The sequence below is a fragment of the Macadamia integrifolia genome, chromosome 6, assembly GCF_013358625.1.
Source record: "Macadamia integrifolia cultivar HAES 741 chromosome 6, SCU_Mint_v3, whole genome shotgun sequence".
In the NCBI taxonomy this organism is placed as follows: Eukaryota; Viridiplantae; Streptophyta; class Magnoliopsida; order Proteales; family Proteaceae; genus Macadamia; species Macadamia integrifolia.
This window is the reverse complement of record NC_056562.1, coordinates 1350823-1377462: the sequence shown is the minus strand read 5'-3', so window position 1 is coordinate 1377462 and position 26640 is coordinate 1350823. Positions and strand designations below refer to the sequence as shown.

General features: G+C 39.8%; 4 protein-coding genes across 6 annotated transcripts in view; 3 read left to right on the top strand and 1 right to left on the bottom strand.

Annotated features, from left to right (window-relative positions):
* Nucleotides 1-12278, top strand: part of LOC122081999 (callose synthase 10-like) — a 107927-nt gene extending 95649 nt beyond the window's left edge. For both annotated transcript variants that reach the window (XM_042649466.1, XM_042649464.1), the window contains exons 37-39: nucleotides 8902-9017; nucleotides 9107-9190; nucleotides 12140-12278. In XM_042649466.1, the coding sequence (XP_042505400.1) occupies nucleotides 8902-9017; nucleotides 9107-9190; nucleotides 12140-12263 (324 nt within the window). In that variant the 3' untranslated portion in view covers nucleotides 12264-12278. The remainder of the gene's footprint in view (nucleotides 1-8901; nucleotides 9018-9106; nucleotides 9191-12139) is intronic.
* A 2352-nt stretch (nucleotides 12279-14630) lies between these two features.
* Nucleotides 14631-16682, top strand: LOC122081596 (ribosome production factor 1-like; the record flags this gene model as incomplete). The annotated part of the gene is made up of 5 exons (XM_042648772.1): nucleotides 14631-14809; nucleotides 15674-15772; nucleotides 15884-15992; nucleotides 16183-16272; nucleotides 16389-16682. Coding segments are annotated over 5 exons (516 nt in total), but the record flags the coding sequence as incomplete, so codon positions are not given.
* Nucleotides 16683-16718: 36 nt separating this feature from the next.
* LOC122081338 lies at nucleotides 16719-17810 on the bottom strand. Its single transcript, XM_042648410.1, has one exon. It carries the CDS (start codon nucleotides 17702-17704, stop codon nucleotides 16727-16729), a length of 978 nt encoding a protein of 325 aa, XP_042504344.1. The 5' UTR covers nucleotides 17705-17810; the 3' UTR covers nucleotides 16719-16726.
* Nucleotides 17811-24222: 6412 nt separating this feature from the next.
* Nucleotides 24223-26640, top strand: part of LOC122082726 (B3 domain-containing protein REM14-like) — an 18288-nt gene continuing 15870 nt past the window's right edge. The window contains exons 1-2 of one of the 2 annotated variants that reach the window (XM_042650467.1): nucleotides 24223-24394; nucleotides 24516-24711. In XM_042650467.1, coding sequence (XP_042506401.1) covers nucleotides 24634-24711 — 78 coding nt within the window. In that variant the 5' untranslated portion in view covers nucleotides 24223-24394; nucleotides 24516-24633. The remainder of the gene's footprint in view (nucleotides 24395-24515; nucleotides 24712-26640) is intronic. The other variant, XM_042650470.1, reaches the window with a different exon arrangement.

Here is a 26640-nt window from a genome sequence, read left to right as displayed (position 1 = left end):
CCCCCCCCCCCCCTTCTTCCTCTCTGCTCCCCCACCTTACCATCCTCCTCCCCGGCCAGGCCTTGGACCTCGGCTGTCCGTTACACCTCCCAGCCGCCCCTCAATGCTGGTCATTCCCTTTTCTTTGTGCCCCCTTCTTTCCACAACTCTATCCCCTTCAGTCTTTGCCCCTGGCTTGCTAGAGACTAAGATTCACAATTGTAGACACTTGTCTTATTGGGCAGTTTGTTGGTAGTCGCCCCCCCCTTCAACATTGGAAAGTTCTCCCTCCTAAAACAATGGAACCCCCGGAGTGAGACCTCTACTTTCATGCTCGAAAATGGCATCTTCGTGTTCAAATTCTCAGATGACGCTGATAAAGTAAAAGCCCTCGATGGTGGGCCATGGTATGTAGGGAAGAAGCCCATCTTTCTGAGACCTTGGACCAATACATCTCCTTCAACAATGTGAAGCTCTACTCCATCGCCATCTGGGTGAAGTTGCCAAATCTTCCCCTCCATTTCTAAGGAGCAAAAGGGCTGAGCTTGGTCAGTTGTATCATTGGTAAACCTCACTTCTCAGACTTGAGGACTAAGATCATTGATAGGCTCTCCTTCGCCATAATATGCATTGAGATTAATGCTAAGCAAACTTTCCCATCAAATGTTAAAATTTCAGATGGTGAGGAATTTTTTTTTGAACAATAGATCCTATATGACTGGGCTCCCCCTTTATGTACTCTCTACAAAAATTTTGGTCATACAACCTTAAGATGCTCGGTCCCCCATCATCGTGCTGAGAAATCCCTTCCAGCCACTGTGAATCCCCTTCAAAGCTCTCCCACCGTTGCTGCTGACTCCAAATCGTGTTCCCTAGCCAACCGAGGAAGAAAGAAGATCCGCCGTAGGTGTCGCCAGAGGAGTCGTATGGCTCCCCCCCTCTTAGTGAAGAAATGCCTTTATTTGTTAGTCCCTTTGCAAACAACTCTTTACACATCGTATCAACCGATTCTCGGTTCTCTCCATTGTTGGATCTGACGATGCCAGTGACATCTCATGCTTCGATGTTGATCGATCCTCTGGATCTGCTTTAGAAATTTTTGCTACCTCTGCTACCCAATCTCAAGATGGCCTTGTCTTGTGGCTGTCCAAACTCTAGCAGTGTCGCCTCTCTGCAACCTCTTGCCCCATTCGGCTCTATTTTTCTTGCGAGGCACTCTGCTTGTCCCCTTCATCTATTAATTGACGATAGCTGTCCAAATCACCCTACGCCCCCTTTTCCTTTGATTTCCATTAACCATTTTATCCCATTAACACAATCTCCAAACCGGCTCGACCATAACCCATCCCTAAACCATCTAGACCAAACCAACCAACCCATCCATTCTCTTACCCACTTGGCTCGACCCACCCTAACCCATTAGTCCCCTCTTCCCTGCCCCATTGCATCTGTTCTCCCCTGCCTCCATCGTCTTCCCCATCTGTTTCATCCACCACACTTGCTGTTGTTGCTCGATCTCTAAGGCTTTCCTTGCCTGGGCTCGAAGCCCCCGCCTTGGCTGGCTCTCAGCTTGCCGTTATGTCGTCTGCGCACCCTGCCGTGCCTGCTTCTGCTCCCATTGACACAATTGCCTCATGCGAAGGTTCTGGGCTATTCATTAGTGCCCCCGCCTCTGCCCCTGCAACGTCTAGAGGCCTCCTACCTCTCCCTATCTGCTTTAGAAGACTCCTCGTCCCCCCTGGGACTCCGTCGCTCTCCATTGAGGCTTATCTCGTCACGCCGATCATACCTAAGCCTTATGACACAACTCTCGTTACTTTAGAAGGTACTCCACCGATCCTCGGGTCTCCTGACCTCCTTGATGATACCCCCTCTCGCCTCCATCCGACCGACGATCCTATGCCCCTCCTAGACTCGCACTTTGCCATGCCGGATCTCCCTTAGGCTCCTCCCATTACTGTTGGCACTGGCCTGATTCACCCTGCTACAGACAGTCGCCCCCATCATGAGATTGTAACAATGGTGCATAGTTCTGCCCCCATCCCTGTTGTTGCTGCTCCCCTCAGGAAATCCAAAACTTATCAACCACCTCCCATCCTCCACTAAGAGGTCTTGCCCCCGAAAAGACCTCTGCTCCTCCCTCTCCCCTCAAGGAATACCACTGATGGCTTCGTCCCAAGCCTTCTTCCAGCCTCTCCAAGGCCCCCTCCCGCTCTCCCGAGCATTTGCAGTGCCCTCCCCCTTTGAAATGACCCATTGGATCATCCGGAATGTCCGTGGGCTAAACTCCTCGGCCAAGCATGCCTCTATCCGTTCCATCATCAAATCCTCTCGTGCTGCCCTTTTGCTGCTTTCTGGAAAGCCGTGTCCTTAAGTCTAATGCATCTTGTATCATCTCCTCCATTTCCCCTTCTTGGTCCTCCCTCTCCAACTACGGCCACTGCCCAAATGGTCGTATCTGGATTCTCTGGAATCCCCTCCTCCATATCTTTTGCATCTCCTCCTCCCAATCCATGCACCTCTCCATCTCATCTCCCTTTGGCTCCCATCTTTGTTTCTTCTCGGCTATCTATGCTCTTAATCGGTCCCTGGACAAGATTCCTCTATGTGATGACATCTGCTTGTTTGCTACTTCTGTCGGATCCCAACCCTGGTGCCTCGTATTTCAATGTCATCAAAGCTTCCCATGAGAAGATTGGCGGGGATCATATCGATCTCCCCTCCATTGAAGCATTCAATTACTGCATTGATGTTGTCAATGACCTTTGTTGCTCGGGGTCTAAATTCAGCTAGGCTAACCGCCGGAGTGGCCCAGCCATAATTGTGTGCAAACTTGACCGAGCGCTCGTCAATGAAGCTTGGCTGGATAATTTTCCTTCCTTTCATGCATCTTTTGATCTACTTGGCATCTCTGATCACTCCCCCATCTCCCTACTTGTTCTTCCTCCCATCTCCTTTGGTCCCAAGCCCTTCAAGTTCTTTGATTTGTGGTCCCTCCATTAAGATTTTCTTCCCTTAGTGCAGGAAGCTTGGGCCATCCTTGTCCATGCTCATTCGCCCCTCTCATTGCCTTCGCCAAAAAGTTGGGGAATGTCAAAGTTGCTCTCAAGAGTTGGAATACTATTTCCTTTGGCAACATCTCCTCCAATGTCAAGGCCTACAAAGATAAAGCTCCATCTCATCCAATCTAAGCTTTAATTGGATCCTTTTGATGCTTTTTTGGCCGGTTCTGAGAAAGTGACGTATGTTGTTTTCTCTTCTCTTCTTCCCCAAGAAGAAAGCTTCCTCAGGAAAAAATCCGGTATCAAATGGTTTGGTGATTCTCACTCAGCTTATTTCCACCATTTTATCAAGGCTCATGCCAACTCTAACTCCATTCCTAAGCTCATCACAAGTAATGGCATCTCTCTTGTCAGCTCAGAAGACATCAAAGCCGAAGTTGCCTCTTATTTCTCATCCCTCTTCCACTGCATCGTCCCCCCCCCCCCCACCTCTCCCTCCCTCCTCCGAATCTCGTCAATAAATTCATCCCTGACCATCTTCTTCCCCAATTTCTCTCCATCCCCTCTTATAAGACTCTTGTAGTTGTCCTCTCCTACAAAGCCAACAAGGCCCCAGCCCTAACAGTTTTAGCATGGGATTCTTCTCTTCTTGTTGGCATATTATTATATCAGATATGATAAATGCCATCCGCAGTTTTTTCTCTTCCCCAGTCAGATATGGAGGGTAAACCACAACTTCCTCTGCTCATCCCCTAAAAGGGAGGTGCAATTTCTATGCCAGACTTCAGGCTTATCTCCCTGTGCAATCTTCTCTACAAATTCATTGCGAAGATCCTGGCCAACCGTTTCCATACTGTCATTGACTCCTTGGCTAGCCCAAACCAATCCGCTTTCGTTGATGGTAGGAGTATGTTGACAGTATCATGCTCTACCGTGAAATTGTCAAAGGTTTTGATACAAAGTTCCACTCCTCAACGACCCTCCTCAAAAATTGATATTCACTAGGCCTTTGATATAATCCGTTGGGATTTCATTCAGCTAGTCTTTCTGCAAATGTCCTTCCCCTTTTCTTTTGTTCATTGGATTAACTCTTGTATCTCTTCCCCCTCTTACTCTGTCATGGTCAATGGTAGCCCCACAGGTTACTTCTCCTCTTTTGTGGGCAACTGCCAAGGGTGTCCTCTCTCTCCCTTCCTCTTCTCCCTTGCCCTTGAAGTCCTTTCCCTATCTATACTATCCTCCACCGACTAACCCCTCATCTCTCCTATCCCAAAATGCAAAGCCCTCATCCTTATCCCCCATACTTTTGCTGATTACCTCATTATCTTATCAAAGGCTGACCCTACCTCTATCTCTTCCATCATGTCCTCCCTCTGCCTTTTTTAATCCCTCGTTGGACTCAAAATTAATATCCTCAAATCCAGCATTTTCCTCTCTAAAGTCCCTGATACCTGTCGGGCTAATCTCCTTCAGCTCACGGGCTTCTCCCTTGGATCTCTCCCAGTCCACTATCTGAGTCTTTCTCTGATCCCCACTAGGCACTCTGCCCACCACTGCTTCGCCATCCTTGACCAGATGAGAAAGAGGCTTTAGCTTTGGAAAGGCAAACTTCTCTCCTGTGCTGGCTTCTGGTTCTCATTAGAGCAGTTCTCCAATCCATGTCTCTTTACTGGATGGGTGTGTTCGTCCTCCTAGCTGCCACCTCTAAATCCATTAAATCCTTGCTCTCCTCCTATCTTTTAAAGGGCTCGGACTCTTCAAAATTCCTCCGGCCTTTGAGTTGGGACAAGGTCTGCCTCCCTAAATCTGATGAAGGCTTGGGTTTGCGAAAGATCAAGGACATTAATACTTCCACCTTTCTCAAGCTCATCTGGAAGCTTGCCACTAGGCAGAATAGTACCTGGGTCTCCTGGGTCTACTCCTCCCTTCTAAAGAATAATTCTCTTTGGTCCGCCTCCCCCACCCTCGACACCTCCTGGATCTGGCGTTCCATCCTCTTCAAAAGATTCCTGGCTCTCCCTACTATCTCTTATTCTATTGCGAATGGCTCCTCCACCTACCTGTGGTTGGATCCTTGGCACCCTTCAAGCATTCTCCTTTCCTTGATCTCCCCTCGTGCCCTCTATTCCTTGGGGATTCCCAGATTGGCCTCAATTGCCTTGATCATCTCCAATGAGATCTAGTCTCTGCTTGCCTCCCACCTGGCTGATCTCTGGTCCTCCCTCTCCCACATTACCCCCAGACACCAAGTTAGAGAGGACAAGATCTCTTGGCTTTCCTCCCCTACGGGAGAATTCACCTCTGCCTCTGCTTGGAATCATGTTCGTGCTGTGGGCTCCCATGCCCCTTGGTTTAAAGGTCACATCCCTCGTCGCAGTTTTACCACTTGGCGTGCTCTCCAACGGCCTTCCTCCGCAATCTTTCTTCCTCTATCGTCACATTCCAGTTTCCCCACAGCCTCTGCTAGAATGGTGTCAAAGATACTAACCTCCTCTTCTTTTTCTACCCTTCTCCTCCACTGTCTGGAAAAAAGTCGTTAGCAATTGCTCTCTTGTAGTAGGAAATGGATTTGGGTCGATATGACCTTTGGTAGATCCTCCATATGCATCCGTCAGCGTCGGATTTTTGATAAGGAACAGGTTTACTGCTCTCTCCTTGGGCCTCCCTCTCTCTCTAGTATCTCCCCCCTTGTTGTGCCCTCTTTGCTCCCCTTGGCTGTAGTTTGGTAGGGACCTTCCCCTGTGATTTATTTGCTGCCTCCCTCTAGAGCTTGGCCATCCCCCCCCCCCTCTCTTCTCCCTTTCCCCTGTATTAAAAGAAAAAAAAAAAAAAACCAATTCAATATGGAAACCTACTTGACTAGGAAATAAACTCAAATAAGGTAACTAACCAATAACTCCTACCGTATCTACCCATGATGATAAAAGAAAATAAAATAATTGCTCCTACGGTATCTACCTATGATAATAAAAGAAAATAAAATAATTGCTTCTATGTAATCTATGAGCCCCCTTTGACAAAAATACTTGGTTGAGTAGGATGTGTCTTGGCTAGGGTCTCCAAAGTGGGTCGCTTTGGTCCAACCATGCTAATGCAACTGCATCACTAAGCCTGTTTCAGATATTTATAAAATTGAACAGTAAAATGAAATAAACAGAATTGTAAACTATCCTAAACTTCCAATTATTGGCTGCTGCTGGTGAGGTTGACGTTGATGACTAAGTTATAAAGAAACAAAAAACTTAACTGACCAGGACACTTTCAAGAATAAATTATGTGGGACCCACAAATCTTATCCATATACTTAATCCCATGTACAAAATTGAGACCACAAATATGGGCTTTTAAAAGAGGCCCGTTACATTAATAAACACAAAATAAGAACCCCGAAGCCCATAGAACTCCCAATCATGGGCCAAAAGGAGATCTGATGTCCAGTTGGACAATCTTAACTGCATCAGTGGACCTAGAGAGTAGAGGACATTAGATCTTTTAGATTAGGACTGGTCATGTACTGGGCCAACCTAAGCATGGTCTGATCCAGTTGGGCCACTTAATCCATGTCTTTGGTTGGACGGGCTGAAGACAGGCTATATATTGGGGCCCAATGTGCAGTTTCGGTCATCTTGGTCATAATTCGGTCATTTCGTTTCAAAAAATCTCTCATTTCGGCCAAAAAAATGCACTATTTTGTTGAAATTACGATCATCTTGGTCATTTCATTTTGTTAATTTTGGCAACATCCGCTATTAGCCCCCCCCCCCAAAAAAAAAGGCCAAACGAAACACTTGGGAAAAAGTATACTGTTTTGGTGAAATTTCGGTGGTTTTGAAACCACCGAAACAAAACGAGTTCTTGAACCTTGGCTAGTATGGATAATCCTAAAATTAGTAGAATACTCTAATTTAGCTAATCAAAATAGAGTTATGATATGTAATCATTTCTGTTAATGGAGATGATAACAGGAATTAAAACAGATGCAGGAGACTAGAATCGATTCCATTATAAACAGTAGCTATAACGGGGATATGGGTAAAACAGGAAATCAGGAATAAGTCAATTCGGCAGGTCAGAATTGCGTCAAATTCATATCGAGTTCATTATTAGGATTTCTGAACCTAAGGTCGAAATATTGAAGGATTCTAATAGTTGGATTGCTCTAGATAGATTTCATGCAAGCAACGCCTTGTATATGAACGCCTAGAAGAAGATGTTCTAACTGCAGAAAATTCTCAGAAAATGTATTAAATACATAGTCAGCAATTTCAGCAGCACATCAGTAGATTTTGAACATGAACAAGAACAATAGAGCAATCTACCAGGGCTTCACACTGCAAGGTGTTCAATCGGAGTGTACACCAATCTATGTTGATAACACACTAGGGCTTTTTTTATCAAACACAACAGTTCTTCATTGGAGAAGAAGCAAGCAATGCTGCAGGTTTTATTAACCAAAATTCGTGTACAATGCTAGTCCCCCTTAAAACTTGTATAGAAGACTTAAAATCATGGTTCAAGGTATCGGGTTTCGACCCTTATGGAGACTGAAATTCCGGTGGAAACCTAAGAAATTTTGAGGAAACCAAGGAATTTTTCCGTTTGGTGGAAACTTAGGTTTCGACCCCCAAACAGTTTTTTTTGCCTATTTTTTGGGTACATTCTATTTTAGACATTTCTAACACATTCACATCATTAGTTTCATAATAAGAACACATAAAGTCATACTTTTGTGGTGAACCAAAGGTTCGGTAATCATTAGGTTGAGTTGTTGACTGAAATATGTTGTAGGTAAATGCATTTTCAAAAACAGAAAAAAGAAAAAAAAAAAAAAATGGCCATCGTGAATTTGTAAATTGGGTCCTCCTAAGTAACATATAAAAAATTTACATAATTCTACTTTATTTACAAGTATATTCTATAAAAAAAAATGATTTTGGGGAAGTTGAGACTTACCTTTTTGGTCCAAGCTTTCTTTCTTATGTAGATGAAGCAAGAACCACCCTTAGATTCAACTTGTTAAGAAAACAATGGAAATCTCCATTGTTTCCCCAAGTTTGCCACTCCTAGGAGAAAAAACTAAGAAGAGGGTCGAATTCTACTAAAGAAGGCTTGGGTTTCTTTTCAAACTAACTTATATATGACCTGGTTCCATTGGTTTGGTCAAAATTTCGTCAAATTTGGTCGAAACATGTGACTTTTAAAAGTCACATGACATATCGTTTCGACCCCTGGGGGATATGGTCGAAACCTTCAAAATTTTGCAGGTTTCGATCGAGTTCTCGGACCACGCTTAAAATAGACTCAAACACTATAACGGAACGGCCTAACCCAATCCTTAACTAATAACTTAAAGTGACTAGGAAACCAAAATAATAAAGGAAAGTAACTCAAAACAGGGATGAACTTATAGAATACTAATCTAGCCTAACTAAAACACTTAATTACAATTAAAATAAAGAAATTGAGACACTTAACTAAGTAATCCCGTATGCCTAGTTTCTAACCACATTATAGGCTCATTAAAGTGGCCCTTACAAAGAAAACACTTGGGATCAAAGGCCCAACATGTATAAAACCCAACCTTTGGCATATTCCTAATTAAATAAGCCCATTTTAGTTATGTATTTATCACCATGCCCGACCAACTGAGACACATATTGGCTTGGGCTTGACCTAAATTAAATAGTTTTTACTTTTAAGTAATACATACATAAACGGGGTGTGCCCCATGCCTACACCACTCTCTCCATACTTGCTGATTACATTGTTTCCCTATTTGCAGTTCTAAACTTGAGTGAGAAATTGTTAATATGGTTTGTTTTGCTATTATTTCTCCAACTTTTTTTTTTTGGTGGGGTGAGGGGGTGAGGGTTGTAATATGTTTCCTGTGTCTAATTGGAATATACACTTTGGTATACAGGATAACTACCTTGAGGAGGCAATGAAAATGAGAAATCTTGTAGAGGAATTTCGTAGAAATCATGGTCTTCGACCCCCAACAATTCTTGGTGTAAGAGAGCATGTCTTTACTGGAAGGTTAGTCTTGCAATTGTTGTCAGAAAAGATTCCATTCTGTTTCATCTCTACTATCTCGTTCTTATTGCTAATTGGATCTTTTTCTGCAGTGTTTCATCGTTGGCTTGGTTCATGTCCAATCAAGAAACTAGTTTTGTGACCTTGGGTCAACGTGTTTTGGCGAATCCTCTAAAGTATGCGATCACTGATCTTGTTTCACATCTAATTATTAATCAATTTCCTTTGATATTTTTCCAGAACATCTGTTAGGGACGGAATCCACCCTGTGAAAATTAGTTCTTGATGCATTCTTTTTCATCATGTTCCTTCCAAAGTAATTCACTATCATGATTAATGTCTGTGGCTTATGTGTTCAAGCTGGTGGGCTAGTCCCTATCAAGTTTTGTAAATGTTAGTTCAGGGGCATGTGTTTGTAGGAGAGGATTACCATGCATGGTATATTTCCACATTCTATAGCAGGCTGCTAGGAACAATGCATATTTTTGCTGCTACAGATATTTCATTAAAATGTTACTTCGTAGGCAGCATAGTTGTCACGGCGCCAAGGCGAACCAAGGCGGTGGAGGGTTGTCTAAGCGCTTAGGCGAGAAGGCGTCCGCCTTAAGGCGAACTAGGCGAACAAGTGTTATTTTTTATTTTTCCTATTTTCTAACATTATTTAGTAAGTTATATATACCTTGTATCATAAAAAATCAAGATTAAGCCAAATCAAGTCATTAAAAATCAACATTTAGCCACATCAAATCATAAAAAATTAACATTAAGTCATATTAAGTTATAAAAAATCAATATTTAGAGAAATGCTCTTATTTTATAATAAGTTTGACTGGTCAAATGATTTTATTTTTACATGAGACTTTTTGTATTAGTTATAATATAAAACCAGCTTTCTAACAAGTCTAAGATTACTTAAATCTGAGTTGCAATGACAAAGTTATGCTTCAGTCAAACTTATTTTTAAGTGCGCGAATACTGTTAAAATCGCCTGAATGAAAATAATTTTATGAATATCAAAACAAAATATTTTTTTACTGGACTTTTGGTTTTTAGCAATGTTTTAACATGATAGAATTTATAAAATTTTCATAATTGAGAAAAACCCTAGCATTTAAAAGTTGAAAATCGTCCCTATAACCAAAATCCAGTTTTTGTTCTTGGACTGGGGGGTTGACTTTTTATCCTTTTGAAATTTGATTTTTAAACTATTTTTATTGGATTCAAATAGGGGGTATTTGCTTATTTATGAATAATATCTTAAGTAAATGAAATAACAAATATTAATAAATGAAATAACAAATATTAAAAACATTTACTTGAATGATATTTGGCATAAATAAGTGCCGAAACAGAAGGCAACATGCAGTGCAACAAGGCGGTTGTCGCCTAGGCCCCAGGCAAACCGCCTGGACGCCTAGGCGACGCCTTGGCGACGCCTTGACAACTATGGTAGGCAGGTGTGTCTAAGGTCAAGTACAGTTTTTAAATAAGGGACCTCATGATTCCTAAAGTCTGCCAAATCCGACTTTGAGTCGGTCAACTTGTTTGCACGTCCATTGAAATTGGCATAATTACCTGACTATAACTTTGGTCAGATTTCAGTTGTCCTCAAAACAGAATCTTACTTTTTATGTGCTAATAGTACTGAAAGTTGTGGAAGTACCATGATCAAATTTTATGTTATGAAACACCTTCACGGAAACAGACCATCCACCATGTGTTGAGGATGCTTCTAGACACATTAATAGAGTCTGCTTACTTTGACAGTGATACAAATGCCCCTCCTTTTTTATTTTTGCTAGAAATAGAAATCAAGATGGCAGTTGATAAATATCAGTTGGTCCCATTGTTCCATCAAATCCTGGTGCTTCATCTTCCTACAAATGATGGAAGTGTCAATTCAAAATGGGGTTTGATCTACATTCTGCTCATTTGGGAAAGGTTTGCTTATAGACAAATATTGATCCTGAAGGTTACCACAATATCCTATATGTACTGTAAAGAGCAACCCAGTGCACAAGGCTCCCACTACTACAGGGTCTGGGAGGGGCAATGCATGCAGCCTTACCCCCTGCTTCGCATGAGAGGTTGTTTCTAAGTTTTGAACCTGTGACCAACATGTTGCATTAGTTCAACTTACCTGATGTGCCACAGGCTCGTCCGCTAGGATATGTACACTATGGAGATTAATATGGTGGTCAAGATTATGCTGGTCAAAGGAGCGCTTGTTTACATATTAGTTACATCAGTGAGGTCCACTGACCAAAATTTTCCTGGCATATCGATAGTGAAGAAGGGTCTAGTTATGCAATCAAAAATAGTCTGGACATAACTTTATGATGCTGTATTGCCAAAATAAAAAATTGGGGAGGGGGGGGGGAATTGTTCGGGTTAGTCTTAAAAAAAACAACCCCCTTGGCCCACTCAACCCGCCATGCAGTGGGGCTTGATACCAGGTCTCCACTATCAAGATCTGAGACTTCATTACAAGGGGTGTATCAGGACTGAAGACCTAAAATTAGTGTTCTGGAAATGCTATCTATGTCAAGCCCATTTCAACAGCTTGGTCTTATTCTCTCCATATGTGTTTCTCTAGATTCTAATTTATGTAGTAATTATCATTGTAGACATTCTATGTATATAATAATTGATTTGGCATGCCACTTAGCTAGATATATGGTCCACTCACTTTTCCTGGTCACTGAGTAAATCAATTTTTTAAGTTCTAAAACGAATCAATTTTTTAAGTTTTAAAACGCTGCTTTCAGTGACCATATAAGTCTTTATTCATTTACTTATTTTTATGGTTTTTTTTTGGGGGTGGGGGGGAGGGATGGAGGGTAAGTTGTCCCCATTACCTTATATTAGGATCACACACAACTTAAATGATTTCACCTGTCAGACATGCATATGCAAACACTCCAATCAGGGTAGAAGGAGAAAAAGATCATTGTTCCCATGTGGTAATTCAGATTTCAGTGTTTTACCACGTAAAATCAAGGCAGAAACGAGAAATACTTGAGATTTATAACTTGTGTAGAACATTGTTCCCATGTGGTAATTCAGATTTCAGTGTTTTGCCGATGTTAGCTGAAAGGTACTTAGTCATTGTTTTAATTTTACAGGGTCCGCATGCACTATGGGCATCCTGATGTGTTTGACAGGATATTTCATATATCCCGAGGAGGCATTAGTAAGGCATCCCGTGTTATTAATATTAGTGAAGATATATATGCAGGTATGCATTAGTGATCTGTCTTCTTCCTTTTGCTGTTTTATGCATGTCACTAATGGATTATCTATTGATGTTTCTGGTTTTTGAGATTTTTATAGTGGTTTTAATGCATGGGTTGCAGTTTTTTTTTTAATGAGTTGATTATGGAATTTTCTACTTGTGGCTTATTTGCATACCTGTGAGACTTCAAAATGACAAATTTGATGCTTATTGAGGATGCGAGGACTACTGTACAAATTTGATGCTTCTTGAGGATCTGAAAACATGAACCGGTCTTGATCATATGTAGCAGTCATTTATGATAGTGAGCTCAGTGAGAACTTCAATCTGTCATTATAAATCCAGCACCAATATCAGCTGAAGCACACCAATCATCAGCAACAATAGTAGATAAAATCTTGTTTTGTATAATCCATCATAACCATCAGCAACAGACAAAATATATGGTAGATAACACAAACTGCAATCCAAAATATCATAGCACCAACAGTAATGTCAAAAGCACTATCCAAGGAAGGGAGGTAGTATATAGTCATCTTCACAAAGAAGACAAATAATAGTGCAGCATTCAACAGCTACATCATAAGCTCTTCTCAAAGAAGGCAAGTAGTGATCTCTAAAATAAAGATTATGATAAAAGTGCAGCATCCAACAGCTCTGATACCAACAACAACAACAAACTCAGCCTTATCCCAACTTCATGGGATTAGCTACATTGATCCATTCATAACAAAATAGGAAAATCTGAGGTCAATCAAAATAGGAGAAATGAAAGTAAAAGAAAGAGGCATAACCCAGCAAGTCAGGAAAATCTCAGCTGAATTGGATCAGCTGCATGAGTCCTTTCCCTCCAATTGGCTCTATCTGAAGTCATACTTGCGACAAGACCTAGACTATGCATGTCATTTTCCTTACTACTTCTCTTATGGTCATTTTAGGTCTGCCCTAGCTCTTTTAGCCCCTTCAATCGGAATGAGATCACTCCTCCTTACTGGGGCATCCCTAGGCTTCCGTTGAACATGGTCATAACACCTCAAACGAATTTTTTCGAAGCTTGTTGATGTAGATAAGTCACTTAATGAGCTTATTTTATTACAAATAAGCCTTGGGTTAGGTTATGTATGCGTTGGGCCTTTGATCCCATGGATTTTCTTTGTAATGAGCCACTTTAATGGGCCTAAAATATGGGTCGAAAGTAGGAAAACGAAATTTAATTCATTAGTTTAGTTAGGGTCCTGTTTTGAGTTTATTTCCTTTGTTATTTCAGTTTCCTAGTCAGTTTAGGTTTTCCAATTAGTTAAGGATTGGGTTAGGCCTTTCCTTTTTAATGTTTGAGTTAGTTTTGAGTCTTCTATATAAATTTGTAAGGGGCTACAACATTGAATACGAATTTATTAATGGAAAAAAAAAAAGATGGCTTATGCTGTTTGAAAAAATATAGGTATATGTTTCAAGCATAGTTTTTAAGGCGCTGTTAAGGCGTCGCCTTACCAACGCCTTGGGGTTGATGCAGTCTAGAGATGGTAAGGCAGTGCTCCGCCTTATGTGAAGTGGCGCCTTATGGGTTTTTTTTTTTTTTTAAACACATTTTAAAATTACTTAATGAAGATTCCAAATATAGATTTTTTATTGTTAGGTGTATGGTTTTGTTAACACTTGAGATGAATGTGATCAGTTTTACTCCACCAAAAATAACCAAAACAAACAAAACAAAAACACGATTCACAAACAGGGTTTGGATTTTGTCAAGGGTTTTAAAAAAGGGCTTTGAGAAGGAATCAATGAACAAAGAAGAACCACTGATCTGGGCGACCATTTTGCTCCAGCAGCGGTGAGCTTGCTTCGGCAGTGATGAGCTTCATTCTTCTTTGATAGGAGTAGAAATATAGTGGATGACCTTAGGGCTTAGGCACTCATTTTGGCATCATAGAGGTAAGTATAATAAATACTTGTATTTTTTATGTCTTCTTTTCTTTATATTTATAATTTTGTTTCATAATTATGTATTTATATTATATGTTAATATGTTATGATGATTGATGAAGATGAACTTAGTTTATTCACTTTATTGATTTGTTTTCTTGATGAATATCTTACATTGGTATGAATATGAATCTTTAATATTTATTTAACGTATGAGTAATAGGATTCAACTAGGATTTGAGCCAAATAGATTGGTTTTATAAAAAAATTACACAGGAACGCTTTAGTCGATAAGGCGACGCTTTATGCCCGCCTTATCGTTAAGGCGCTCCGAAAGACCCTTAAACGCTTCCGTCGCCTTACCGCCTTAAAAACTATGATCACGAGTGTGCTTTTATATGACTTGAAAAGGTTTTTAATTTATACTTGAGAAAGACTTGGCAATTCTGTTTGGTTAACTGGATTACAAGTACCAGTTTGTTAGGTTTATTATCTTGTGGAATAGTGCTTACTGGTTAGGTGTTTTTATAAATATATGTCCTCTATACATCTTGCAGAACCATGGTAATCCAACAACTCATAGGCCTGAGCTTGTGTTGACAAACTTGACAACACGTCTGGGACATCATATTGGGAGGTGAGAATCTGAATTCTTTTATATGTGATCAGATTAGATATGCTGATACTATTTGAAACTTTTCCTGCCCCTCCTTTATTATTTCCCCCTCATTACCTGTAGTTTATTTTAGATATGTATGTGTTTTCCTTTTTTTGGTGAGGGTTCTCTATAGGAGTTCCCCCCCACCCCTCCCGGCGCGGGCAGAGAGGTATTTATAGTGGGTATCTTCTCCACTGTTGGATATTTGTAATCCCATTTGTTGAAGGAAAAAGATGTGTATGAAATCTTTGACTGGAAACAATCGAGTTATCACCATTCATCTCCTGAACCTTAGGTCTGTTCTTGCAGTTTGGATGCAGCAAAAACTGTGAGGGAGCCCCTGTTCCTGTGGTTCTAAACTCTATGGATGTTTTCCCCTTATCAATAGAGGATCAGTGGTTCTCACTTCCTAGTAAAAACAGCAACCCCTATTCTTGTGGTTTTGTTGGGGCCCAGATTTATCTATTTATTGGAGTATTTAGACACGGTATGCATGAAAGCTTGAAGTGTTGAAACATGTTCTGCTGGATCCCTAAGAGTAATGCTATGACAGAGGTGTGAATGAGGCTTTGTCAAAGCAAGGGTTCGGTCTGGTTTACAAAGATTTAGGGGTGGGGGGACAGAGCATGAGCAGGGTAAATCAATAGCTTCAGTTTGATTTATGTAGCTTGTTGGGGGGTGGGAGGGAATCAGGTGATGTTTTGTTTTGCAAACAAGAGAGATGGGTGGGGTGTACAGAATGTATTCTGACTTTTTTATTGTACAGTAGAAAGTATGCGTGCCTTTGACTATGGTGTGCCTAATATTTTTTTTTTCTTCGTTGGATGTCTTTCATAAAATTAGGCTGATACAATCACTTTTCCCTCAAGATCCAAATTTCCATGGGAGGCGAGTTGTGACCTTCCACAATCAGCGTGACTTTATTTTCTTCCGTCACCATAGGTTTGTATCTGTATAATTTATGAACTTCTGCTGAATGTTGTATTCATCCCAAGGTGCTTTGATATTTTATTAGCTTAAGTGTAATACAGATTTTTCATTGGTACACATTAGGTACATTTTTGAAACCAAGGAAAGTAAGCCAAGTGATTCGAAAGGTAAAAAAACGGTGGGAAACAAAGATGACAATATCTCTCGAGAAAGAATGGTTGCACGCCTTCAGGTTTCACACTGACATGTGTATTGTTTCAGTTTGCAGATTTTTTGGGACTGTAGTTACAATTTTAGCATGGCTAGATAATAGATATCTGTGTCAGTTATGTGATGAGTGATGTGAAACTTGCTTTTGTCCCTTGTCAAGCTTGTTCGATCTACCAGGATGTGTGCCTGAAAAACTCTCTCAAAACTTGCAGGAATGTGGTCCACGTTTCACATTGAAGTTGATAAGTCTGCAGCATGGAACATTTGATACCAAAAATGGGGAATATGAGTGGGTTCACAAGGTAATTTACTGATCTCTTGCTCAAATTTGGTGGGGATACAGTAGTTTTGCCAACTTTACAAGAATCTTTCTTCTGATTGTTCTTTTTCACCTTTTCTTATTCTTTTGTATTTTCAGCCGGAGATGGACACTAGCCGCAGGAGGTTTTTCTTATGATTTGTTTGGGCATGTTCTTCCGGGTTCATTCATTGTGGAAGGGAAGCATATTTTTGTAGAGAGATTTGGTTCCTACACCTGAATGAGAACTGATGAGCAATATATTATACAATGTATCTTCTCTCCACTAAACTAGCCAATTTCCTCGAATATCATTGCTACTTACTGTGGTCCTATTTTGTATTAGCTCAGAATATTCTGTTCTGTGGAATTCCAAGACCAATAGACAGTTTGTTGATTGATTAAATTTTCTAAGTTATCATTGTTCATTTTTTTTTTTTGGAACCATAATGCAAGTCTTAAACATATCCTTCTTTTGATGCCGAAGATGCTATTAGGAAAGACCACATGGTACAGGCTTTTCTCAAGATGTGAAGACAAATTAATACAAATACTCCCCCAAAAGCAGCCCTGCTTTCCGGTGACCTTTGTGGGGAATGTATCATGAGGTAAAGGCAATCCATGGTAATCAAGATCCAACCAAGACTTTCCAACAGTGACTTGATCAATGCATTTCTTCCTCTATCTTCCCCTAACAATATGCAGACTATCCTCGAACATAGAGTACCAATGACACAAAATGTCGTCACTGACCAACCTCTGTAAGAAAGGAGCCTCCCTCCCACCTTTAAAACCTCTTTTCGGCACACACAGGATACACATTCCCCAGATAGTGTTGACGACATAAGGGCATCCAGCCCTGTATAGAAAGGCAAGATGATAGAATCCAGGTACAAACTAGCATGCAGGATTCCGGAAACTGTTGATGCCTCGAAAAGGGCATGCTTGAAATTCCTATCAGCTGCATTCTCAAAAGCAAGGGCTGAAATGTAAACCAGTTGGAGAATTGAAGGGCCCATGCAAGATAAAGGAAATAGGGTGTTGATGCGGTTGCCCTTGGCAAACACCAAGAGGATGAATGGAAGGACAACTGGGCCAGAAGGCAGCCAATATCTCCTTGTTGACTGACTGAAGCTAATCCCCCTGCCTCCAGAGATCTCCAATACGGTAATAATGAGCGTTGCAAGGTATGAAGTTGCAGCAAGGATGAGTACCGCAATATCTACAATGGGTGGGTAATTTCCTGGGTAAGTACTGTCACAGAAGTAATGGTAAGGACAATTGATAGGATCTGTTGTTTCTTCCACCTGCCATCTGATGCATTTGAAGAATGTTGTGCTGATATTTTCCACTGCCCATTCAGGTCGAAATGCTGGAATTTCTGGGTACAGTAGTAACCCCAACCCATTATTCATCATGACATTGGCTCTCTTCATTTTCTTTTCCTTCTCTCCCTGCCCTTCTAATGTCCTTGCACTACTGGTATGTGATATCTGATATATGCCTTTTCCTCGTCTGTTGGGAGGTTATTGTACCTGAACAATAACTGGAAGAAGAAAGCTCAACTGACTTCTTATCTTCTATCTACCGAATTGTCAAAAATAGCCTTCCTCCTTAATGAGATAAATGGCATCCTCCAGTGAGGGTCTTCTGTTTATTTTTAGAAAGGGAAATGAATGCGCCATTGCGGGTGCCAATGAGGGGCAGTGGGACACACATGGGCATCAACAAGGGGTGGGTTTTTGGGTTTCATAAGGGGGAGTCATTTTGCCACCCTTTGTATCTGGGCTCAGGGACCACATGACGAGGGAGCATTCTTTTTCATCTTATTTGGATTGTGCACGTTACAGGCTCTAAAAAAATGTCAGGTCTGCTGGTGGTGTGGCCATTTCTTGTGAAATTGTGAGCATTTTGGTCGATTTCTATGCAGTCAGGGACAAGTCTTGCAGGTGTGCTTGATACGTTGAGTGTAAAAGAAATGAATATGGGGCCAGCTTTGTTTCCAAGGAATGTAGTTGCCAAACGTCCACTGCCACTAATTTCAAGAAAATATCTCTGGCTCACTGTTAGCTAAAAGTGGTTGGGAGATATGTTGGGATCTCCAGTTAGTTGTTTGATTTTTTGTTCTTTTTTTTTTGTTTTTTTGTTTTTGGATAGATTAATGGACGCTATTGAAGTTCCTCCTTACCTAAAATTCATCACGCCTCTCTCTCTCTCACACACACTCTGCTGCAATTTATTTTAGAAATTATCAATTTTTAGTGACTTCTGAAAAATTTTGTTAACTTCTAGGGAGTACTGCGTAGTGGTTGTTGAAATTCCTGTTTACCTGAATCTCATCATGTTTGAAGTTTGTCCTAGCAGCAGCACCTGTCCAGAAAATTTCTCTTAACTACTTCAGCAATGATGGCAATGTAGTTACAGATTTAATCCTGAGACTCAGTCTCCAACGAGTACATCGATGATCTCTGGTGTGCTAAGAGCCACAGTGATGTACTCCACTGTTCTTGTCCTCTCCTTCACAACCGTCCCCTGCCTTGAGTGCCGTGGACATTGGTAAATTTGTATTCCTGTCATGTTGATTCGTGTTGAGCCTCATTCTTTCTGCTTCTTCTCCTCTCTTTTTTTTTTGGCTGCCGGTTTCCTTCCGGTCTTCCTTTTGGTTCCTTAAGTGTGTAGTTTTCTCATGTGTTTTTTGAGTGTTTCTTCTCTTCTCATGGAGATCAGCTCTTTTTTTATATTTATTTATATTTAGTTTCGCACGCAGCTGTAGGCATTTCTTAATGTTGGATACTTACCAGATGGCCTGTTACGTCACAGAGGATCCAAGTCCTCGATAATGTTCCTTTTTATTATGCCTCTCATAGATTGTGTGCAGTAGTGATTTTTCTATTTTCTTTGGGCTTTAGGTTTGGGAGGGAGTCTTTGTTTGGTGGAGAGTGGGGGAGGGAATGGAATCCTCTCAAGTGTGACCCTTAGAGTGCTCATCAGGCGGTTAGGAGGAACTTGAGATGCGTGTCCTGACGCTGAAAAACCGCTCTCAAAACCATGGATAAGCTGTCGGTTCTAAACCATTTATTACCGATAGTCTCAACTGAATAAAATTGTTCAACAAAATAAACAAATCATTTAGACTATGTTTGGTTGCCAAGAGAAAAAAAGAAAAGAAAAGAAAAGAGAAGAAATGGTGAGAAAACAAAAAGAGTATATATGTTTGGTTACCAAGAGAAGAGAAGAAAAGAAAAGAAAAAAAAATAATTCAAAAAAATTTGAATTTTAGGAGAGAGATAGACACATAGGAAATCATTGTGTAATCATTCATTTTTTGTTTTATTATGTTTTCATATTTTCTCATGTTCTCTTGTGTTTTTGGCAAGAAAATTTTTGGGGGCGTGAAAGAAAATTTCACAATTTCCTAGGGAAATTTTGAATTTAAAAAGGGAAATCTTCTCTTGGGTGAAGACATACCAAATGCAAAGAAAAATTCTTTACCCAAGGAAAAAAGTACAAAAAGTGTACTTTTTTCTTTTCTTCTCTTGGCTACCAAACACAGCCTTATAGTAAATAAAATCGATTATGAACTAAATAGTTGAACTGATTATGAACCAGCTAACAAAAATAGAAAAACAAACCAAGAGCGAACTGATGAGAAAAAAAACCCTGAGTGGCACCTATTTTTACCAATATGACAGATTAGATGGCATTGAAATCTATTAATGATAGATAGATCTGAAGGTCTCTTCTTCACTTGTCAAGAAAAAAGAAAATCCCATTGTATTTGCAAAAGTTATTGAAACTTCGTCACTATGGAGAAAGTACACAGATTACCGAGAGGATGCATTGATGTACATGGGAGACTCTACGCCATTGTTGACTCTAGGTTTACTCCCCCATATGATTTTGATCAATGGCTTGAGATGGGTCATATGTATAGGGTAGGAATTACCTTGTCATCCTTTCATGTGGCATAATTAGAGGTAACATCAATGTAACTAAGGATGTTAATCAATTCGATTCCAGTTTAAATAGGTGGCTCGAGTTGGTTCACTTGTAATTGCCAGGGACCAACCAATTTGTAGTCAGTTTTGGTTGTATGGTTTGTTACTGGTTTGGTTTTGGTTTGTTGTTGATTTTTTTTTATATTTCGTAATCGGTTCAATCAGTTTGATTATTTAGTTTGTAATTGGTTTATTTGCTAATGGTTTGATTATTTGCTTTAACTATTTTATTCGTTTTGACAGTTTATCGATTAGAAATGGTTTAGAACTGATAGCTTATCCATGGTTTTAGGAATTAGTATCAGATTGGCTTATTCGTATCAATATCGATCATAATCAATACTTGACCAATATCAATCAGTCAATATAATATAGTGGTGGCAGCTCCGGCTTGAAGAGTTGGCGCCCAGGGGAGGAGGTAGTGGGATTGAACACTGTTGTACTCATTGTGTGTGTGTAAGTGTACCCATCCGTAAGTTGTTCAGATGGTTAGGGCGAATTAGAGATTGTGTGGATAGGCGTATGATCTCAGGTTCGATTCCCTATCTGTGCATCTACGATTTAAGTAGAGACCGTGGTGGTGGGTTGCTGTGCTAGTCTTCTCAAGGATTAATCGAGGTGTGCGTAAGCTAGCCGGACACCTTGGTTAATAATAATAATAATAATAATAATAATAATAATAATAATGATAATAATAATGAAAAAATGGTGTTTCATTATGAAATCAGTTTGATATGATTGTTACAAATTGATATTTCCGATGATTGATGTGGTCACCAATACCGCGAATTAAATCCATTATCAGTTTTAAATTGAAAGCAAACCGGTTACATTTTTCTTTGCAGTATGTAAATCAAAATCAAACAGAATAATAATTGATTTATTGGTTTAAAAATGATTAGTTTCAATTTCAGTAAATAGTTTTGATTTCAAATTTACACATTTACATATAACTTTAGGTGGCTTGTCAACTAGAGATTTTTTAGCTTAAAAACATAGTAATAGACAAGAAATTGTTGCTTAATCATGTAACCTTTGCGTAATCACAAGGGCCAATAAAAGCGTTCATAGAAGCATCAACATCAATTGGATTTTTTTTCCCTTTATCTAAACCGTTAACCCCTCAGATTTAATCCAAATGACAATAAAGGGAAACTTGGGTTAGAAATTAATAAAAAAATCAAGGTCGAAAACCAAAAGATGCTTGGCAATGTAGTTGAGGAAGGCACCAAATTTTACAAGTGGCATGATGGGAAGGGAGGTTTGTCAGTTGTCACCATGTTAAAATGAAAAATCGTGCCAATAAGAGGGCAAGAGATGGATTCGATTAATAAGGGATCCCATACTTTTCCTATGGAGAGAGTACCTATGTAGACCCCACAATTCATCGTGTAAAAAGACGTGCTAAAGAACCCCACGCTGGCGTCATCGGGTCCCTCCCCCCTCCCCCCTCCCCCTTAATCCAACTATTAACCTATCAAATTTAATCCAAATGACTAAAAAGCAGAAATTGTGTAGGAAAGTCCTTATATGGGTATTGATAAAAAAATATCAAAGGTGTGATATCGGAACATGTTGGGAAATGTAATTGAGAAAAACATCAAATTTTACAAGTGGCTTTGATGGATGGAGTTTCTAATTTATTGAAGGGGAGAGATTTTTCACCACGTCAAAATGGAAAATCGAATCAATAAGAAGACGAGAGACTTATCTGTGTACAAAAATTCTCTACGGTGAAGTAGTGAGCGGCTGTGAGGTGCCAATGACTGGGGTGCATGCTAGGGCCCTCCCATCCATTGGATCTTCACTGTCACTCACTGCAAAAGATTTGAGTCCATTATCCATTTAGTAAGGAGTCCACGTTTTTATGAGTAGAGAGTGTCAGTATGTACCACTACTCATTGTGTGAAAGAGCGTAGGAAAGAATCCTCACTCTAACTTCATTGGGATATTTTTTCCTTTTACCAATTTTTAACCCATCAAATTCAATCCAAATGACAAGGAGAAAATAATTGTGTAGGAAAGGAATTAATCAAGAAATGATAAAAATATTAAGGTGAAAAACACTAAACACATTAGGCAATGTAGTTGAGACTGCCACCAAATTTTACAAGTGGCTTTAATGGGGGCGAAGGTTTTCTAATTTAACCAAGGTGAGAGATTTCACACCATGTCAAAATGGAAAACTGGACCAATAAGAAGGCGAGAGACAAATCCATTTAGTATGGGGCCCATATTTTTTCAAGTAGAGAGAGTGTTAGTATAGACCCCACAACTCATTGTGTAATAGGGCATGAAAAAGAATTCTACTTTGAAGTCATTAATATCATTTTCCTTTTATCCAACCCCGTCAAATTCCATTCAAACGACTAAAAAGGAAAAATTGTGTAGGAAAGGAATTAAACAGCTAGGATCACCTAGCACGCACCCTAACACATTGGCACACACACACTCTAAAGGGTTACACTTAAAAAAAAAAAAAATCAATCGTTTAAAAAAAAAAAGTTGACAAATGCAATCTAAATGACTAATAAGGGAACAGACACTAGCTTAGCCTAGTGGTGACAGTTTCGACTTGAGGAACCGTTGCTCAGTGGAAGAGATTGTGGGATTGAATATGTCATGTGTGTAGGAATAGGTGACCATTAACTCTACTAATGCTTAATAGGCTGGCCTATAATAGAAAAAAAAAAAAAAAAAGAGCGAAAGAGTGAAAATTAGTGTAATAAAGGATTTCTATGAGTAAAGTGAAAAGTTTGTAAAAATGGAATTTTATCATAGAATTTATGAAATATAGAGTTAGGGCCCATTTGATAACGTTTTTGTTTCAAGAAACGGTAGAAATATAAATTTTTGTTTCAAAAAATAAAAACGAAATTGAAGGTGTTTGATAAATCATATTGTTAGAAGTCAATAGAAATCAGCGAAAGAATGGCCACGAATCATTTCCAGAAACGGCGAAACAAGTACTTGGGTCATTTCTTGAACCATAAATAGGTAGAAATTCAATTTATATTTCTGAAAACAAGTGAGACAAAGCAGTTTTATCAAACGTTTTTTATTTCGTTTCTACCGTTTATGAATACAAAAATGACAAAAACACATTTCTTGAAACGTTATCAAACCGAGCCTTACACTGTTTTGGTGTCGGTGGCTAGTAAGACAGTTTGTAGGTTATAATAGATAAACACGTTATTTATTTATTTTTGGGAAACGGTGGATAAAAGCGTCATGATCATTAATAGGGGTGTCAATTCCTAAACCGAACCGATAAAATCGGCCAGACCAAACCGATAACAACACGGACCGAACCAAATCGAAGCCTTATTGGTTTGGTTCGGTTTGGAATATTACAACCCCAAAACCAAACCGAACAGCACCGGAAACCGGATGAACCCAAAACCAAACCGAAACCGGCTCAAAACCCAGACCGAAACTGAAACCAAACCGGTAAGAAACCGAAACACTCCAAAATTCATTAAAAAAATCAAAATTTGAATAGTTTTGTATACATTTGTATGGAAAGTCGAATCCAAACTGGACCAAAAACCAAAACCAACCCGGTTACAAATCGATTTAAGAAACCAAAGACAAACCGAAACCAAACCGCATCGAAACCGAAACCAAACCAAAACTGGAATTTCCTTATTGGTTCGGTTTTGGTTTCAGCTTTCCCACACTGAAACCGACTCAACCCGGACCAAAACCGAGCCGGATCGACCGATTGACACCCCTAATCATTAAGAGCAATGTAAGATGTTTTGACTCTTTGCTTAGTTTTGTTGTTTCCAATAAAAAAATAATTTATGAAAATATTTCCTTTTATATTCGCTTGTTTCCTTTTATTCTTATAAACTTTTCATATTCTAAAATTATAATTCAACCCTTCTAAAGGTAAATCAAACCGACAGGCGAGAGAGAGAGAGAGAGTCCTTGTTTGGAATTTGGATAGGCGTAGTTGTTTATTAAGAGAGGGAACCGCCCTGTTTTGGTTCATAACTGCTTACCTTGTCTTCTTCATAGCTCTCTCTGAGAGAGAGAGAGAGAGCGAGAGAGAGAGAGAGAGAGTCCGTATCAAGTATCAAGTATCAAGCGTGAGAGGATTAGGGCAATATTTAGTATTCACTCGTAAGCTCTTGCTCCTCCCTCTTTCCTTTTTAATTTTTAATTTTTAATTTTTATGAAAGAAAAGGAAACTCCGCTCTCTCTCTCTGATTTCCAAGTCTCACTCTTCCGCTTGGATTTGCAGGTCTATTAGTATAATACAAGTCAGTGGATCCCACCTTCAGAGTATCATCAGTTGGAAGAGTTGGAATACATTGGCACAGCACAGATTCCTTTGGAAGGAAGATAGAGAAGATCAGAGAATGGCGATTGAGGGTCTCGGGCAGAGGAGAAAACCCCACTTCTTCAAACCCTTCCTTCCCGATTCATATCAACAGCTCGTAAGTTTTTTTTTTTCTCTCTCTCTTTCTCTCTCTAGGGTCTTGCTCGACACCGACGGTCGGTTACACCGACGGTTTTAGGTATTGGTATCGGACCCGTCGATTCATATTCGCATTGGCTATGACAATGACCGATATCGATAATCGATACATGTCGTTGGCATGGGTCGAAAATTAAAAAACAAACATCTTTTTGGCAGATTCAACTGATATCAGCCGATATGTATCGGATATAGAACTAGTATTTCGGAACTGGCTGGTACTAGTTCTGATACCGTATGCTAAAATCATGGTTATACCGAGCTTGACACCAAGACACCTTGGCCAGGTTGGAAACCTCATTGATAAAAATGTGAAAATCGTCTACAACCACTGTACTGGTGTAGTGAGCATACGTTAAACTCATCGGGTGGCTAGGAGTTCTTTGGGGTGTGTGCCCAGATGCTCTCAACTGTCTGATGCTCACTGTAGGTGTGTGGACTCTCAATGAAGAGTGTTTTTGGCAACGTTAAAGCTACCCTCATTAATGGGTTTTGTTTTATTAGAAATGGGTTTTATTTCTTGTGCCACGTAGGATGGTGATGACTTAATGGCATCACATATGGTTACAAAGAGATTTTCCCATATATATAGCGTGGGAAAGTGGCTGATTTTCTAGAAGTGTGGCCTATGCCAGTGCTTTGTGTGTCAATCTCTATCCTCTAAATAAGAGTGCAAATTGTATGCAGTAAGCGGTGAAGTGTAATGAACATCCAACGGTTGGGAGGGTCTGGCCATGCATGCACCCCAACTATTGGATGCTCACGGCATCTCACCGCTTTAATGCAGACGATTTTAATACTCAAAACAAAGGGTAGAAATGTCTTTTTACATGGAAAGAGAGAGATAGACATATGAGAGCCCTTGGTAGGTCGTACTCGTGGACAACAATTTCCTACACTCCCAATCTGGGATGAATCTACAAGCCACACTAAGTAGTTAGTCGTTGTTCTGAAAAAATATCATCCATATGGTACCTATATTGCACCAATATATATATATATATATATATATATTTATTGTACCTATATTCTAAATCTAAGTGAGAGAAAATAATTTTCACAAAAAAAAAATGTTAAAAAAATAATAAAAAATTCATGTTAGAAGGAAGCTGTGACAATTGCAATTTCTTTTCCATCTATAAAATCTTGTTTGTTATTAAATTTTGGGAAGATGTTTTTTGATGGGTGACCCCCCTGCGCCCAGACACATGAGGGGTGAGGGCAAAATGATCGATCCATCTTCATGAAAGGGAAAATGTCTCCTTTGTGGATACTTTTTCGATCGCACCCATCGGCCCTCATACACACACGAGAACCACACTCCCTCTTTGGAAATACTTTCGCGAAATTTTTTTTTCATCTTTATAGCACAAACACGAGGTTAAGTCTTGTCATTTCACATTGACACTCTTGAAATAGAAGGATAAAAATCTAAAATTAAGGGGTAAAAGAACTTTGTTTGGGTGTGTGGCCTACGCCAACACTCCCATGTGTCTATCATCTTCCTCTTCATATGAAAAGACATCTTTACCTTTTATTTTGGGAGGAGAAAGAGAGAAACATAGAGCGATGGCATATGTTGGCATATGTTGCACTCATGGATAGAGATCCACTAAATAGGCAAAGAGAACTCTGTCTAATTTGCTTTACCCTCCACTTCCCCATGTGTCAAGGCATATGGAAAGCAATTGGGTGGTTTTTTTCTCCTGTTAAAATATAGGCAAAAGACTGTACACAGACAATGTGTGGAATCTTTGGTATGCCAAGACACAGAATGGGACCCCACACACTGTCTCTCCTCTATAAAATCCCCTGTATTGACTATTCATAATGGGATCAAGCCCGTTCAAAAAAATTATTTTTTATCATTAACTTAAATAATGAATAA